The following is an 18,010-nucleotide window of genomic DNA, read 5'->3' on the forward strand; positions in this document are numbered from 1 at the left end:
AGAAATATCTGTGCTGTATTGAAACAAAAATATAATCTCAAAAATCGACTGCAACATTTGCTAAGTTTTCTTGTGCAGTACCACTATTCACCCTTAGGGGGGAGGGGTTCGGGTTAAGGGGGATTTTATCAAATTATCGAAAACCAAAAGCATAGACGAAAGATTTGACCTAAAAATTCCGTTTCTTAAAAATAAAATACACCCCATGTATTCATATTAACAATGAGGAATCGATAAAACAGCCAAGCGGACCATTTTTGAAGTCTCCAGCCTACTTTGAAGTTTTTTACATACGCACAGATAAACGAGATAAACATGAAGGATCATATTCAGCTCAGGAGCATCCCGCTTCACATCGAATATAGAAGATGAAATTTGAGGTAAAATATCATTTAGATACAGTAGATAAATAGTCTGGATAATGGATCGTTAAAAAAGGATACTTTTGCTGTAAATAATTGATCAAGTGAAGGATTTTAAGGAGCGAGTGAAAAAGAAAACAGGTAGGGGAGGAGTTTAGAAAACACTTTTTATTTCAACATGAAACCTCAAATCACTTCACACTTTTGTAGCTGGATACATTTTCTCAGATATTCCGACGAAAAATTCTGATTTCCCTCAATAGTGTAAAAAAGGAAATATTCTTTAAAGAACAACATCCATGAAAGATCTTAAAAAATAACCTTTTAAGATCGAAAATACATTTCATTTTTGACTGTGGAATGGATAGAATGAGAGACGAACAGAAAGTAACTACAGAAATAATATAATACCTACCGCTTTCAGAAGTATCATTTTATTTTCAACACTTCTCACATTACACAACTTGTAACCAAATCTCTCCATTTCTGGTGTTTACTTCAAACAAATTCAATCTGCAAATAACTTCCATCTCGGAATTCGAATGTTTGTCAAAGGTTCGAAAAGTTGAGGAATTTTAGAAATCAAAACAAGGAAAATTGAAAGATTTTGGTAAAACAATAAATAATATATTTTGAATCTTTTGATAGTATTTCAAATTTCTATTTATTACAATCGAGAAGAAAATTCCTTAAAAACTGAAAATATCAACCTAGAGTGGAGTACACATCTAGACTTCAGAGCGCCATCAATACAAAGACATATACTATTGTTTAGGAAACTATACTTTTTAGCTGTATTGTAGCTAGAGCTTTTCGTTTGCATGTGTAAGAAAGATAAGCTCCTAAAGTTTAATCCAGTGAATTTCCCGGTGATACAGGCTAACTAACCACACGCATTGGCAGTTTGCACTGAGTAGGATGATGCCTAGATGTGTAACACAGAAATAGAAAGAGATATGAGCAGTACGAGTGCTCCATGTGCAGAAATGAAAGGAAGAGGGACAACTTGTTGGTCAATAAAACGATCCATCATCTTCATCGTCAAATCCTCCGTAATCCTCATCACCTTCATATAAAGAAAGAAGATAATTTCAAACTTTGCTGTATAAAAAGGCTATTCTACTTATATCCATACATGGGATGGGCCAAAAAAAATCTTAAAATATTACGAATATCCCCTGGAAAACTGGCAAAAAAACTGAAAAAAGGATCCAATGTGAGGGTGGGTGTACTAAAATCAATCTTTTTACCCCTTGGAAATTTAAAAATAACTTTTAACCCCCTGGAAATTTGAATTAGGTTAAAATTTTCTTCCAACCCTTGAGATATAAAAAAAAGAAATACAACTCAAATCAAACTCTGGTCCGATCTTCGAGTTGTATATCTTGTAATTTTCACATTATAAAATGTTCGAAACTATTTGCGCTAAAAAGTTCCAATGGTAATAATTAAGAATAAAATACTTAATTATAAGTAAATTAAGTAACGAAAACCGAAAACGAAACCAAAGGTCTTTTGGTCGCATCTAAGAAGTAAGATGAAAGCTGCGACAGGTGTTTCGTCACTTCTCGAGTCACCTAAAGACAAGTCATCGCTACGTCACAAAGACCACGAGAAAGCAAACATTCTCCAAAAACAATTCTGCAGTGTCTTTACCATCGAGCCTGAAGGAGAACTTCCGCTCACGTCACGCCCATCTTCAAGAACAAAGGCGCGCATAACTTGGCCATCAATTACAGACCAGTGAGTTTAACATCCGTGGTTTGCAAGCTGATGAATGAGTCGATCTTACGAGAACATATCACGAACCACCTGACAAACTTAAACCTTTTATCAGATAAGCAGTATGGCTTCATCAGTAGACGTTCCACTGTTACTCAACTATTGAAATATGTCGACAGTTGCTGTGAAAGTATATCAGACGGAAAAGTTGTAGACTGCATCTATTTTGATTTCGCTAAAGCATTTGATACCGTGCCTCATCGTAGGCTTTGCAAAAAGCTAGAAGGGTATGGCATAGTTGGATCAATAAAGAACTGGATTTCATCGTTTCTGAGTGGATGGAAGCAGTTGGTCAAAGTAAACCAATCAAAATCCTAGGTGGATAGTGTATTATATGGAATACCACAAGGAAGTGTCTTGGGCCCTCTAATCTTTACACTGTACATAAATGATTTGCCTGACAAGGTGATTTCGGCTCTGCTACTTTTCGCAGATGATACAAAGATCTTCAGAGAGGTAGATTCAGTCTATGACTCCCTTGCCATACAAAGTGATATAGACACACTCGAAAAATGGTCAATTGATTGGCTATTACAGTTCCATCCGGATAAATGTCACGTCCTTACACTCGGCAAACTCGTAAATATAAAAGACGCTTATCCGTATTGTCTTGGTGATATTCAGCTTGAGCATGTATTTGAACAAAAAGACCTGGGTATATCGGTTGATGCTGAATTGACATTTGAAGACCATATAGCCAATCAAGTAAAAAAAGCAAACTCAATGCTTGGTGTCATTAAACGAGGTTTCACCAACAACAACTCCGGAGATCCTCCTTACGCTATATTCAACATTTGTCCGACCACACCTTGTGTACGCACAATCAGTTTGGTCACCAAGATTACGTAAGCATATCAACTTACTTGAGGGAGTGCAAAGACGTGCAACAAGATTGGTCCCAACGTACCGCAGCCTTTCGTATTTTGATAGGCTCAAAATTCTTGGCATACCAACACTCGAATTTCGAAGATGATTTTGTGATATGGTACATGTTTACAAACACCTCCACTACTACAATAAAACAAAAATACCTGACAAGTTGACTAAACGTCCGCGTCCAAATCGAAGACACGCTCGTGAGCTTCTACCTAACTTCGCGAATGACGGTTTCCACGGACCACAAACGAAATCCTTTTATTACAGATGTGTGCCAACATGGAATAGACTGCCGAGAAATGTCGTTACAGCAAAGTCTATCAAGACCTTCAAAGAAAACCTCAACGATGCATGGGAAAACCATCCCTCAAAATAAGATTCAAGAATAGTGTAAAATAAGATCGGTTAGAGGCCCACTGTGAGCCTAGCTTGTAAATCTGTATAATAATAATAAAGTTCTGCACTTGGTCTTTAGGAATGGGATTCGTTTAGAAGATCAACAACTTACAGTCCATTTGTTTGGCGAAGAGTGAAGAAGCGGTCACAATTTCTTCCTCTTCATCCTCGTACTCATGATTCTGAGCCTCGTTGTGGTGTTGTACAGGACCTGATTCCACCACCGTCTCCAATGGCTTCTCGTCGACATCAAGTTCGCTGGTTTTGTCTTCTTTCCCAACGCTGCTACTGAGCAGGTTCACTTTCGTCTCCGTCTGAGAAAAAAAAGCGGAGAACATTTTCGAGTAAACCACGAAACAATCGTGAAAGGGATAAGATTCGTGTGAATCATATTCAATAAATAGCACGTAATTTAGTTTGGGGAAATCTTAGTCACTACAACAAAAATTAAGTACCGCGATAATTTTGTTAGCTTGGGCTTTTAGATTAGTACAGCGAGCGAAAATTAACAAATCCAATTCCCATCTTGCTATCCCGTCTCTTTTTAGGAAATTTCGGAAATTTCCAAAATTTTGAAAGAGTCATTTTATACAAAGGCTTAATTTTTAATGATCAGATTTCAGACATAAGAAAAATTACACCTTATCGGGGAAAACTTCGTCGGGGAAAATTTTCGTCGGGGAAAAATTCGTCACTTGCTGGTAGTTGGTAAACGCATTAAGGCCGGGGAAAATTTTCGTCGGGGAAAATATTCGTCACTTGTCCAAAATTTCGTCACTTTTCCCCGACGAAGTTTTCCCCGATAAGGTATACGGATCCAGACAACGAAAATATGCTTTCACCTCTCCATTAAACAATCAAACCAACTGCATCAAACCTGTAGCATGGGATTTTTGACCGAAGAAGATACGCTAGCACACAACACTTACTTTAAACTTTTTAGATTGATAAGCTGTGCCGAATATTGGTCCGCTCATAGACTTGCTGCAGAGGAAAAGAAAATAGATTAAAAGAAATTTTCCAAGAAAAATCAAGTGGAAACTTGATCATTTGAACTGTACTGTGAAAATCATGATGAAATCTTGGCCAAAATTGTCCATCATGAAGGGTTTTATAGTTTGGATATCACAGAACAAGGAAAATAGACAAGTTAAAATATTCTTGCTCAACCAACCTTCGCTTACTGACAGCAGGTTTGGATGTTGGAAGCGTTGAACCAGTTTCGCAAACAACCGGCATACTCTCTTCCACCTCGCTTATTCCGGTTACCATAGAGATATCGGCCGACGGCATTTCCACTTTGGGAACGATACTCGGTCCATTCTCTTCATAACCTAATACGAATTGAATACGTTCACATTTATATCCTGACTACTCAAATTGACAGAGAAGATTCAAAACCTTCAAAGAAGAAATACCAGTAAGAACCTCTTGTTCCGGGAAAACAAAAGATAATTGCCCAGGCCCAAAAAATCCAAATCTAAAAAACCCCAAATATCAACCCAAAAAACAAGTGTGCCAAATTTCAGCCAAATCAAAAATTTTTTGAAGTCTCCAGGCTGCCCCAAAGTTTTAGCCTCGTTTTGACGAAAAACTCGTCCCTAGGCCCCAAAAATCAAAATTTTTGAAAAATGAAAAAAAACACCCCATATATTCACCCAAAGAACAAGTGTGCTAGATTTCAGCCAAATCCGACCATTTTTGAAGTCTCCAGGCTGCCCCAAAGTTACAGACAGACAGATACACAGACAAACATTCTCAGATTCTAGCTCAACTGAGAAGTTGAGAAATATTACTTCGAATAAATGCCTCCTTATTTCAAATACCCCCTAATAAATACCCCTCCTATGAGAAACAAGTAATACTTTAATGGACCTACCTATTTATAAAACGAATAATTAGAATTTAATGGAAGTAATGTATAATTTTAAATTTCGATTTATATATCTATTGGAACGGAGAAAGCAATTAAGAAACGCATCGATGTTTAACGGTGAAAGAAAAATAATATCGACACTTTAATCAATCATTCATCTCGAGAAAATCTCAAAAAACCGCTTTTTTCGGGACATTTCCGGTTCTAGTGGCCGGAAAAATTTCTTTTTCGAAAATTGGGCTCTGTCACATTTTGGGCATTGCCATTTTACATCATTGTGCAAAAAATCATGAAAATCTGTCGAGTATAAGTTGAAAAAATGAAGGAAAACCGTTTTACGCCGGTTTTCGGCTGTTCCGGCGATTTTTAAGGAGTTCCGGATTCAAAGGATGATTTTTTTGGAAATCAAACGATGCTAAGTTTTGGGCATCATCATAAAGAACATTTTTCTGTAAAGAAACAATTAAATAAGTTGAAAAAATGTGACGGAAATGTGAAAAAACGACGATTTCCGGCACATTTCCGGTTCTACAGACCGGAAAAAATTTTCTTTCGGCAAACGGTTTTCGACACCTTTTCGGCAGTACTAATGTGCATCTATGTGCAAAAAATTGCAAAAAACTAATGATAAAATCTCGAGAAAATCTCAAAAAACCGCTTTTTTCGGGACATTTCCGGTTCTAGCGGCCGGAAAAATTTCTTTTTCGAAAATTGGGCTCTGTCACATTTTGGGCATTGCCATTTTACATCATTGTGCAAAAAATCATGAAAATCTGTCGAGTATAAGTTGAAAAAATGAAGGAAAACCGTTTTACGCCGGTTTTCGGCTGTTCCGGCGATTTTTAAGGAGTTCCGGATTCAAAGGATGATTTTTTTGGAAATCAAACAATGCTAAGTTTTGGGCATCATCATAAAGAACATTTTTCTGTAAAGAAACAATTAAATAAGTTGAAAAAATGTGACGGAAATGTGAAAAAACGACGATTTCCGGCACATTTCCGGTTCTACAGACCGGAAAAAATTTTTTTTCGGCAAACGGTTTTCGACACCTTTTCGGCAGTACTAATGTGCATCTATGTGCAAAAAATCGCAAAAAACTAATGATAAAATCTCGAGAAAATCTCAAAAAACCGCTTTTTTCGGGACATTTCCGGTTCTACCGGCCGCAAAAATTTTTTTTTCGAAAATCGGGCTCCGTCACATTCGAGGGTTTATAGTAATGCACCTTTGTGCAAAAAATCAGAAAAATTGAATGAGCCAATCTCGAGAAAAGTTGGTAACTAACGAACGAACGAACGAACGAACGAACTAACTAACTAACGAACACGGGTTAATTTATAGGACCTCCACCCCACCGGGGTAGGTCCAAAAATTTCTCTAAACGTCCCCTTCGAATAATCGCCTCCCTAGGAGGGTCGTTTATTTTTTCATTGTTCGAACTGATTTTATTAGGGTCAAAGATTTGTACTCAAATAAAACAGAAAGGCAAAATAAAGTTCCCCTTCAAAGCCCAACCAAAACCAAAAAATTCAATAAATGCCTGGTGTGTTTTCTCGAAAAAATACGGTAAATGAAGATCGATTCGATAAATCAAGCAAATGACTGGCTTCTCACCTGGTATATTATCTTCAGACTTCAAGCCTCGCAGGACATCGTAATTGATTTTACTGGAAAGTTTACGTTCCGCCAACATCGTTTTGATTGCTTCGTCTGCAGTTTCGCAAACCGGTCGATCTTTGTTGTTTTTCCGCTTGTATTTTCGCTTCTTCTGAAAAAAGATAAACTCTAAAGTTAAACTTTCCACAGTGGAGCCTCTTTGACTCCCTAATTGACAGGCATTATATTAAAGTTTAATCTTGTAGAAGAAAGATTAGTGTTGCCCCTCTTGAAAACCAGAAATAAATATATTTTCTCGTCTCTTAGAACCAGCCCTTCAAAAGACCATAACATTAGACAAAAACTCAAGCTGAAAGATCCTCAGCGAAGGTGCAAGAATAATCCTTATTCGGCTGACGATAAATTATTCTCCTGGGAATTTAATAGCATGGCAAAAAAAAGATTTCTTTTAAATTTTTAATGTTTTTTTTAGTATTTCTTTTTGAACTTTGAAGTTTGATCTTTCATTCTTTTAATGAGTATAATGTTTCTTCTTGTTCCTGCTTGTTCGCTTTATAATCTGTGTAAACTTGCATATGTTTTGCATATTTTCCAACTGAATCCAACCCCGGCTTTTTCTTTTCTGTATTTTTGCATATGATCCAAGATGGCGGATGGAAAAGTGAAAAGGTCTATGGTCAACAAAGTGAACGAACCTTTTTGATGCCATCTTTATTTTCTTCTTCTTCTTTTCTTCGTTGCTCTTCTTCTTTCTCTGTACAAAAAAAACAAAATCATACTAAACAGAGAAATCTTTCTGAATTCGGACCAGGGTCAAGCTATTTTTAGTTACTTTAAAATTATTACTAAGAAGGCATTTTCAATACTTTAGTACAACCTTATATCAATTTGCAGTAAAATTGTCACGGTGAGAAAAATACCCCGATGCTTCAGATCAATTGCAAAAGTCGCTGTAATTTTGAGAGTCCATACCATTACCAATTAAAAACAGATGATTTTCTATCCCGATCAGAATTCAGCTCCTTCCATCAGCTACAAAGTTTTTAGCAGTTCAGAGAGACAGAGTGTTTTACAGACGCGTATAGCAACAAACAAGGATTATCAACCTTTCATTTTGATGAGGTAGTCTCGGTTTTCTTCCAACCAAACTTCTGTTTTGATTTTGATTTCTTCTTCTGTTAGCAGCAACTGAAATCATGTAGAACGGAAAAGAAGAATTATACTAAAAAGCTTCCCGTGTACGATAAGTAATGAAAGAGTAAATTTTCCTTGTTCAGAAATTGATGAAAATAATATTATCCTCTACCTAAACCCAAGCTCAAGTATGAACTATTTCTTGGAATCTTTTCAAACAACTAAAAAAACAAATCACTCGGATGAAAATGAAAGGATGGATGAATGAATGAATTGATGAATAAATACCATGTCAATTTCGGCATCATTAATTCCATCCAGGTCGATTTCATCACTATTGTTGTTTTGGTTGCCTTGGTTACTTTCTTCTTTCAATTCTGAAGAGAAGTAGGTTTAATTAAAGTATTAAATGCGTAATATTCATGAGTCTGCTAAAAAAAGGTGACAAAAATCACGACTGTTCTCTTTTAAGAGCCGCCCTAGAGCACCATCCTCTATCAAGAACCACCCTTCAATAAGCATTAAACATCCCAATAAGGTATCAAATAGAAAATAATGGCATTATAAGCATTAAACATGCCAATAAGGTTGCGAAAAAAAGAAGAGACTCAAATGATAAATTCTTAACCGCTGACTCAAAAATAGAGCAGTTTACGATTTGCTCGCTATTATTTTTAACCAGAAAATGCACTCAGTGTGAAAATATTCGAGTATTTAAAGTGGACTCTACAATTAATAGAAAGGCCACACTCCTATAACCAAGGAAACTTGAATAGAGAAAAATACGATAACATATTTGAAGCGTGGAAATTTAAAAGATCATACGTAATCAGACTGGTGAATCAAAAGGACTTCAATCGTGGATAAAATGAACTCAAAACACGTTTACAGCTTACGTTTTTTCTCATCACACTTGACCTTTTGTATTCGACTTTGATCGATAATAAGAGTGCTGCTAGCGACAGTTCCTTTCATTTGATTCAGCTCATCATTCTCATCTTTCTCCGAAGAAGAAGAAGAAGAAGACTCTTCATTCTCTGGAGGTTTCTTGACGCCACCTTCCTCTTTATGAATGACGAACTTTGATGGTGTCTTAAATTCACCGTTTTCGTCTAATTCGTAACTGTACAAAGAATAATCTCGCGGTAGTTCTTTTCTATAATCGAATGCTTTGGATTCCGATTTCGTATCTTCGATATCGAATTGAATATTTTTCCTTTTATCCAGCAATTCCTCTAATTTTTCTTGAGTTCGTGTAACTTGTGCTAAAACATCTGTCGATACAAAATGATATTGTCCACTTATTTCTTGTGCAAACTTGACACGGTTACGCCCTTCTGTATAACAAGGTGGGTCGGCCTCCTCTTCAAGGTCGACTGTTTTGAACTCGTCTGTTGTTAATTTACCAGTGGCTGTTTTACTGAAATCCATCAATCGTTTGAAAACGGTCGTTTTACTCATGCGAACTAACTTCACAATGTCTTTCATGGTCACCTCGAAGTTGTACAATTTGGCTGCTATGATCAAAGCTATGAAACGAAAGAAAATCACGCAGATTTATTTGCTTGACTTTCAACTCATCTTTTCAAAATGATTTTTTTGGGGATACAAGTAAAAATCTAGCGAAAAAAGCCAGGTCAATCAAAGGACGAATATCGCAAATTTAATAAAAAAATCGAAGAGATATTATATATGTGAAGAAATAAGAATTTCTGTCCAACTATATTCAATCAGGAGATTTGGGTGGCAGAGCAATACATTTTTTTTTACAGAGATTTAGTTCTTTTTGGGAAGTGATTTCTTTCATGACCACAAACACATAACATACCTGCGCCACACAAAGCTGAAGGCCTTCTCCCAAAATGTATCCAATCTTTTTTCATTCGAGCCATAATACGAAGTGCAGACATGGAGACTTCATTTTCTTTTTCACCAAAATCTAGCTGATGTGCAAAGCGGTGGATGTATAATGATGGGTCTGTGTGCGAGAATAAGTATTAGAGATTCAAAATCGGGCACCAAAAAAAGTTCAAAATCAACGGCTGAATCAACAACAGGCTAAGTAGTCTTCAAAAAGACAATTCTTTGGCCTAAAAGTTTAATGAATCTTCTATGAGCCTAGAGCCCATTACATTTGAAACTTGACCCTTCCTTGAAACCCTTATGTAAATTATCCCTTATCAAAGAAGGAAGGGTGTAAAATATGGATTTTTTCTTTGACAGCTGCCACTTGTAGATGAATAATAAGACTCACCAACAATGGGGCAATCGATGCATAATTCTCGCGCCAATTGTAAAAACACTCTACCAAGGGTCACAACATCACACTTAAGAAAGTTGGGAGACAAAATATTTAAGATTGAATTCAAACCTTAAAGCTTATGTATCTTTAGTAGCAGCAGAAAGTAAACACAATGTCACGACTTAATGATATTACCTTACTAAAATTGACCTAATTCAACAAAAAATATGAACAATATTCCTCTGTCGGAAATTGATCAGGTGATTTTCAATAAATTTCAAAGTAAATACCTGCACAACATCACAAACATCGAGTAGCATATCTAAAAATAAAAGCAAGAATAATGAAATCTGCTTCATCTTCTTCACTCTTTCAGTTATTGTCTTTTCAAAAAATTCTGTTGACTTGATTCTTGATTGCAACTTACGAGGAGTTTTTTCCGTTCGAGAGACCAGGTACAAGCACGCGCCAATGACGTGAATGGTTCTTCGACCTGATGTAAACCTCTTACTGACTGCCATCTTGTAAAACATGAAAGCAGATTCCAAACAATGATTTGTCATCTTCAGGTTGGAACCAAGCTGGTTGATAAGACGTTTTCCTAAAAAGTTCCAGCATCAAAATAGAGTACTCATCTGATTTTGATCAAAAACAAAATTGGGACAAAATTCAAACTACAGATTTTGTTACAGAGCGAGAGTTTCCAGACTTACTTCCAAAACTTTTCAAAGATTCCCTAGAAGAAAATTACCAAGGTTTATACTGCAAAATACAAGATTTAGGTTTCTTACCATTATCTAGGATGACTTGACGATGATCTCTTCCTAGAGAATATTTATACCCTGCTCTGCTGTGATGCCCTGGAAAAATTAAAGATTATTGAATCAGTGAATTTATAACAATAACATGTTTAACCGTGCTGTGGTTTGATTGATTAGGTTAAAATCAAGTTCTTGTAATGACTTTGCTATGCAAAGGGGACAAATTGTTATCATTATTTTCAATGTAGAATTAAATCGGAACAAGTTGTTGTTGTTGACCATTCTTACCACCACCGTCTTGGAGCATCATTATTTTTATTGACATCTCAATATGTAACATCTCACATTGTTAACCCGTTACTTTTTCAAAGCGGGCTACACGGCTTTTTGCGCAATACAATTGGTTCTTTTTGCACGACGACGGGCCTACACTGTCCAGAGTTGCCCGTCGTTAGGAAAATTCATTGTGACGTCACTTTTTCAAAGGAAATGAACAATGTGTTGACATCATTTCTCTCATTTTCTATTTCTGACGTCAGAAATTATAACATTTTTTCATCTCTTTTCGCTTGCCTTTTTCACTTTATTTCACTATTTTTCCTGGATAAAGCGCTAAAAATCAACCGAAGCTGAAGGAAACGGTTAACAAAAATAATACAAAAATGACCGGTTTTTTCGGGCTGTACTGAAAATATTGCCCTTGGTCATCGCAACAACCTTGCAAGCACGGTCGTTACTTGACCTTGGGCAATATTCCTCAGTACAAACCTCACTAACCGGTCATTATTGTATTAGTAGCACAAGAAAACTCAAGAAAAAAAGAAAAGCTTTATTCATTTTTCACCTACCTTCTGCAGAAACGAATTGGCCAATAACAGAAGCGTTACCAGCACTATTTTCTTGAAATTCAACTTCATTGACAATGCAAAGACTCTCTACAACTGACCCACATCCAACACATACTGAATCCCCGCGAGCTTGATCATGGTCAATTTCAGTCCCACCACAGTTCTTGCACGAGACACCCATATTGCTCAATATCTCTTTATTAGTAAGGTTGCATTTCCTTTAAAAAATAATAGTTAATTAATGTCAACAAGATTTTATCAGAGTTGCAATAACCTATTTTGTATTTCTAAAGGAGAGAGAAATCAAATACTTTAGCTTAATAATCTCATCAATTTTTGTGCACCTTTTATTTTTGTGGCTTTATGGTTGGCGGGGAGGTGTACTTTTTTCTGCCAGCGGTCGCAACCCAACTTAGCGGTCAAAGTCTAACCTAGCACAGGGGCGGATACAGGAATTTTTATCACTGTGTGAAAATTCCGGTTTACCATGATTTTCCAATGTAATCCCGATTTTCGAATCTGATTATTGAAGGAATACTCTACCCCATCGCTACATGCCACACACATGTATATAATATCTTTAATTCACTTTACTTATAAGAGGACAGAATCATAGTCTCAAAAAGTCCTCATGTCAGTTTATGTTCTTGTAAAAAACTTTAGATCAGACTCAGAAAGAGAGAAAACTTCGTAATTTGTTTACACAAAAATTGCGATGGTGGGTATGGGTATGAAAAAGTGGTTTCACTCAATTGACTTAGGGCAAGTCTCAAATACCTAGCAGTTTACCCTAAGTAAGCAACCAATAGCAGCCAGATTCAGAGATCCACTTAGGGCTCTAAAGTACCTCTATACCTTGAAGTTTATCAATCAGGTTGTGACCTAATTAAATATCACCACAAAAATCTATAATTAAAAAAATTGTAATTATGACATCATAATTTGATCGAATTTGGTGACGTCATGATGAATCGTAAAATCGCTATAATATTAAAAATGCATACAATACATACAAATTTGAACCATAGATGCATCGAACTAAAATGTAACTTTTTGAGAAAAAAATTTTTGAAAAATTTGATGATGTCTGCAAAATATTGCATATTTCGATTTTTTGCAATTTTTGCTGACGTCAATTTTTCGTTGAAAAGCTTGGCACAATTAAGATGAATCTTTGGTCCGAATTTGACAAAGATTCGACATGTACTTATAGAGAGTCTGCTAAATTGCGTCTGTTGCGTGGGTGCTTGGGTCAATATTTGCATCAAAAATTTTGCGTGGGTCATATTTTTTGCGTGAGTCATTATTTTTTGTGTGGGTCATATTTTTTGTGTGGGTCATATTTTTTGTGTGGGTCATATTTTTTGTGTGGGTCATATTTTTTGTGTGGGTCATATTTTTTGTGTGGGTCATATTTTTTGTGTGGGTCATATTTTTTGTGTGGGTCATTATTTTTTGTGTGGGTCATTATTTTTTGTGTGGGTCATATTTTTTGCGTGGGTCATATTTTTTGCGTGGGTCAAAGTTTTTGCGTGGGTCAAAGTTTTTGCGTGGATCACTATTTTTTTGTTGATTTTTCAGCTAACTCGATTTTTTTACCAAATTAAAACTTTTGAGTTAGCTAACCCAATCAAACGCATTCGAATGTGTTTGAATGCGTTTGATTGGGTTCGTATATGTTTAATTGGACTTTTCCTTATTTGGCAACCACCGATGTAAAAATTTTCTTCCAAACATAAAAAATAAATACAAAATAAAAAATAAGTAAAACACAAAATTAAATCAAAACAAACTGATTGGTGGATCTATTCAAAAGCAAAACACAGGTTGTATGGTTCATTGTATTTTAAGGAAGACAATCCATTGCAGTCGAACGACAATCGAACCAGTCGAACAACAATCGAACCAATCGAATATTACCCAGAACTTTGATGTTCGATTGAGATTCGATTGCGTTCGACAATCGAATTTCAATCGGTCGATTGCGTTTGATTTGGTTCAACTGGTTCGATTGTCGATTCTGTTTGATTGAGATCGTCTGGACATACCCTGTATCCGTTAAAAAATACACAATTTCTCTTTCACACCGAGTAGGCTTTTAAATTGAAATATGAAAGTTGCTCCGTAACAGTGGAGTACACACGAGTTATCGTGACATGTTATGACAGAAATTATGATTGATAAACTTGCAAAACAAATTTGTTGTCATTGAGATTTAACAGTAAGTGAAAATACAGGCCAAACCAATCGTCCCAAGTTAGAGCAGTTGACAGACGATTTTCCAGGGGAATTTTGTTCCAAGGGGATCATTTCTCTCTGCTCATGGCATGTTTTCCAGTCCCTTTTTCATAAAATTTAAACTTCCCCAGGGGACTCTATCTAGTTAGCTAGCCCAAATTTTCAAAGGATAATTTGTTATTCAAAATTTTCAAGGGGGTTGGTGTAAAAGGTTTGCCAATACCCCTGTATATATTTTTGGAATAGCCCGCCAGGACCCTTCCGACGCACCGGACTTAACGAACACCGGACACGCGAAAGTCCGGTGTAAAATGAGAATTTTTTTACCACCGGACAATTTCTACACCGGACTTAAGGAAGTTGGATGTCCGGTGTCAGAGAAGGATATTTTTTCCCACCGGACAATCAAAACACAGGACATGACCAGTCCGGTGCGTCCAGTGTTTCTTAATTTTTTGTTTCATAAAATGTCCGGCGTCCAAAATTCCCTGTATGCAACACCGGACTGACACCGGACTGATTGCGCCCGGTGTAGCTCAAGGATACTTTTCTTTTTGCCACCGAACAAATACACTGGACAGTCCGGTGCGTCGGCAGGGTCCTAGCCCGCCCAATGGCCATTCTTTAGCAGAAAACGACGAAACTCCATCCAGTCTGGACCACAACTCATGCGTCATGTCTGGTCTGGAAGGTTGGCAGACGATATCATCCACCAGGATCAGTCAATGCAAGTGAAATTTTTAAATCTGCGGACCTAGACGGGGGCTCGGTTATTATCAGATAATATTAGGGTTGGAGCTCGAGAGTCACAATAAAAGGGGCATCTGTACCCTGTGACCTTATTTAGGATCCCTACGGGATCCTTGTAGTGGCACCGGTAGGGTTGGGAGCTTTCTTAATAAAGGTCTGTAAATTACAGTCAGGCACATCCTGGCAAATGAACGGGGTGAGCATTTGCATGGGGTATTCGTCACCCAGTGTAAATCAGTGCAGCTGGAACCACCATATTCCAGGATTAGAAATAGCTATAGCTGTTATCTTTTTTCTTTAAAGAATTAACAAGCCATCAACATCGATAAATTACACACATTTCCTCAGAAACTTTTAAAATTATCTGCCATTATGACTTTCTTTCAGCCGTTCTGAAATTAACCAATCGGGTTAGGTATCGGAATCCCTATGGGAGTTCTTTTCCGATATTTGTAAAATAGCTAAGTCGGCAAAAAAACTTTTCCCGGGGGTTTAAGGAATAAACAGAACTGTTATCATTTGTATTTTATTTAACCATATATTTAAATTTGCGCTCAAAAATACTTAAATAAATAAGCTTATAATATTTAATATACTATTCGTATCTCTCAGAAAATAAACACTTACAAAACGACATAGTTTATCATTTAGAGTACCCCCGTCTTTGGACCATACTATCGTGGGCGCAAAATAGGGCGGAAACTAAGTAGCACCCTCAGTGCAAGATTGCCACCTCATCTTTATTCGCCCACGCGAAAACGCGAGCGAATCATTTTTTTCTCGCGCGCTCAAGGGGAAAAGGAAAGTGATCAATATTCTTTGAAGGAAAAACGACAGAAACAAACCCAAAGACCAAAAGATGTATTTTGTTGTTGAGAATCGATCCTGTGAAGATGAAAAAATTTCTGCTATGTCTTTTTTTCGGAATGCTGAAAAACTCTAATTTCGATCTTCCTTAAGGTAAAGAGGTTGCGAGATTTGGGTTAGCGAGGCAAAAATCGCTAAAAAACTGGTAAAATCGTAATCCTCAAAAATCGAAGTTCCAGCCTCACTGTAAATGAGATAGGACGTCTCAGGCTAAAAGCGTGAAAATAAATAAAAATGAACTTCAAACTGAAAAAGGGAAAAAAGGAAGAAAACTGGGAACTTTATTTTTTCATTAAAAGTTTCTTCAATCTTCGAAGACAAAATTGACCCATGGAAAAAAAATTTCATCTATGCAGTTCTTTGAAATGAAGCAAAATATTTCCAACCCGGCAGTTACATCAATATGCCTTCTTACCTGTCTTTAAAAATATAAATAAAAGTAATCACGGAAAAGGACGCGAAAAAAAAAGACATAAGTGTGAAAACAGAGTAATCAAATTCGTTAGAAAAAGTACCATTAGAAGTCATAAAAAATCAACCTGAATAAATGCAATCGAAATTACAGAGAACTTCATAATTCCCCAAACAACATTACATTACTATGTCAAACTCCCATCACATAAATTTTACAATTACGTCAGAGTAGACTACGCTCGCCACCAAAGAGGTTTATTTGGAAAGGGTAGTTATATTTTATTGTTCGCTTCTATTTTAAAGATTTGCCGGGTTGGAAAAGTATGAATTTCTTTGTACATATTTTACCTACCCCAAATATTTAGGAGGCGCTGAGTTTTAAACGAATTGTCAAGTTGAAACGAACGATAAATGTATCAAGGTCTGTTTTATTTACCCCCTGGTGACTTAACAAAAGAGACTTAACTCGATGTTACAATCCAATTATTGAAAGTTTGTCTCGGCCTTTTTATAATGAGCGAGACATACGTTCTCTGATTACGCAATTTTCATATTGACATTTTCGAGGCATTTTGATGTAACTGCCCGGTTCAATTAAACTGGGTATTCGGCCCTATTACGTCACTTTCGTTTTTGATCCCGTTCATTTGGCAATGGTCGCAAGTGAAAAATACCCCGTTCATTTGCCAGGATGTGCCTGACTGAATTACACGCTATAAGTATTTGTGAATGACAGTATCCTGTCATGTTTCGGTGGCGCAAGCGGTTTTAGGCATTGGGGATGTATTATACCTACCAAGGAGGACCCTGCCGACGCACCGGACTGTCCGGTGTATTTGTCCGGTGACAAAAAGTATCCTTTCGCTACACGGGACGTTAAGTCCGGTCGTTAAGTCCGGTGCGTCGGCAGGGTCCTTACCAAGGTTTACTTGTATTTGGTGGTTCGAGCCGGGGTCGGAGACCAATTTCACCGGCACGGTCACATTTCAGAAAAATACTTAGAAAACAGTTAGAAACACTAGATAAAGTCAGAAAATCAGGATAGAAGTTAGTGGAGAAAATAGGAGGAAAATAAGAGAGGATGCATCCTGGTGAATGATATCGTTTGCCAACCACCGGTCTGGAAAAGGCAAAAGGAGTCACGCAGCACCCCCCTTCATGTCTTCCCTAAAAAGTTCAAAAAACTTTATCCTATTTCTTGAAACAGTACACTTACAGATTAAATACAGTGTGGTTCTTAAAAAGCACAAAAAAATGTTGACGCCATGCTGGAAAGCTGAGTCGGATCATGATGTAATCCAAAACAAATCGTAAACACATCATAGTGAATTTAAAACCTAACTGGCTGCGCTCGTTGAATGAGACAGATCTTAATCAGTTATGGTCTAAATAGCTCATTGACCAAATGTTTACCGAGCTCATCACTCATTCGGAAGAAGAGTTACAGTGCTTTCCCTATCACGGGAATATTTTTTTTTTTGTGAGAAAATATATATATTTGCCAGGACCACGGTTGACTGGCTAACACGAGCTAGCAAAAAAAATGATATTTTTTTTTTAACAAACAAATAATCCTATCATAGGCGAAATATATATATTATATTCTAATTGAAGGCTGAGCTCACTTCCGAAGCATCAGTGTCATTTGAGCATGAAGAGACAATATAATTGTCTCGATACCATGGGTGTCTGGTTCCTCGGACACAGTATATCAGCGATTTCATGAGCGAGAGGTTGATCTTTCTCTTAACCCACGACGAAACAAGGCTGACATTAGTTTTTCTTTTGTCAGCGAGAAGTTCAACAAGTCTTTTTATGACCATGCTGCATTCTCTTGCCATCCCACC

At 36.8% G+C, this 18,010-nt stretch overlaps 1 protein-coding gene across 1 annotated transcript; it reads right to left on the bottom strand.

Annotated features, from left to right (window-relative positions):
• Positions 1-959: 959 nt before the first annotated feature.
• Positions 960-17,515, bottom strand: LOC136801226 (transcription factor IIIB 90 kDa subunit-like). Its single transcript, XM_067057859.1, has 16 exons — positions 17,380-17,515; positions 11,895-12,112; positions 11,077-11,145; positions 10,713-10,886; positions 10,576-10,607; positions 10,298-10,370; positions 9,872-10,021; positions 8,940-9,572; positions 8,332-8,420; positions 8,016-8,097; positions 7,605-7,663; positions 6,907-7,060; positions 4,591-4,750; positions 4,346-4,400; positions 3,529-3,730; positions 960-1,428 (listed from the first exon to the last, which is right to left on the bottom strand). Exons 1-16 carry the CDS (start codon positions 17,484-17,486, stop codon positions 1,376-1,378), a joined length of 2,310 nt encoding a protein of 769 aa, XP_066913960.1. The 5' UTR covers positions 17,487-17,515; the 3' UTR covers positions 960-1,375.
• Between the last annotated feature and the right edge of the window lie 495 nt (positions 17,516-18,010).

The sequence above is a fragment of the Clytia hemisphaerica genome, unplaced genomic scaffold (genome assembly GCF_902728285.1).
Source record: "Clytia hemisphaerica strain Z4C2 unplaced genomic scaffold, Clytia hemisphaerica genome assembly, whole genome shotgun sequence".
NCBI classification, from domain to species: Eukaryota; Metazoa; Cnidaria; class Hydrozoa; order Leptothecata; family Clytiidae; genus Clytia; species Clytia hemisphaerica.

Bases quoted from the DNA above. Each gene is read 5' to 3' on its own strand.
- LOC136801226 (XM_067057859.1), bottom strand. From the start codon at position 17,486: ATGATGTGTTTACGATTTGTTTTGGATTACATCATGATCCGACTCAGC. The intron at 7,664-8,015 runs GTTGATAATCCT...TTTTTTGTACAG, and splicing joins CTACCTCATCAAAATGAAAG to AGAAAGAAGAAGAGCAACGA. The intron at 7,061-7,604 runs GTTCGTTCACTT...ATCTTTTTTCAG, and splicing joins ATAAAGATGGCATCAAAAAG to AAGAAGCGAAAATACAAGCG.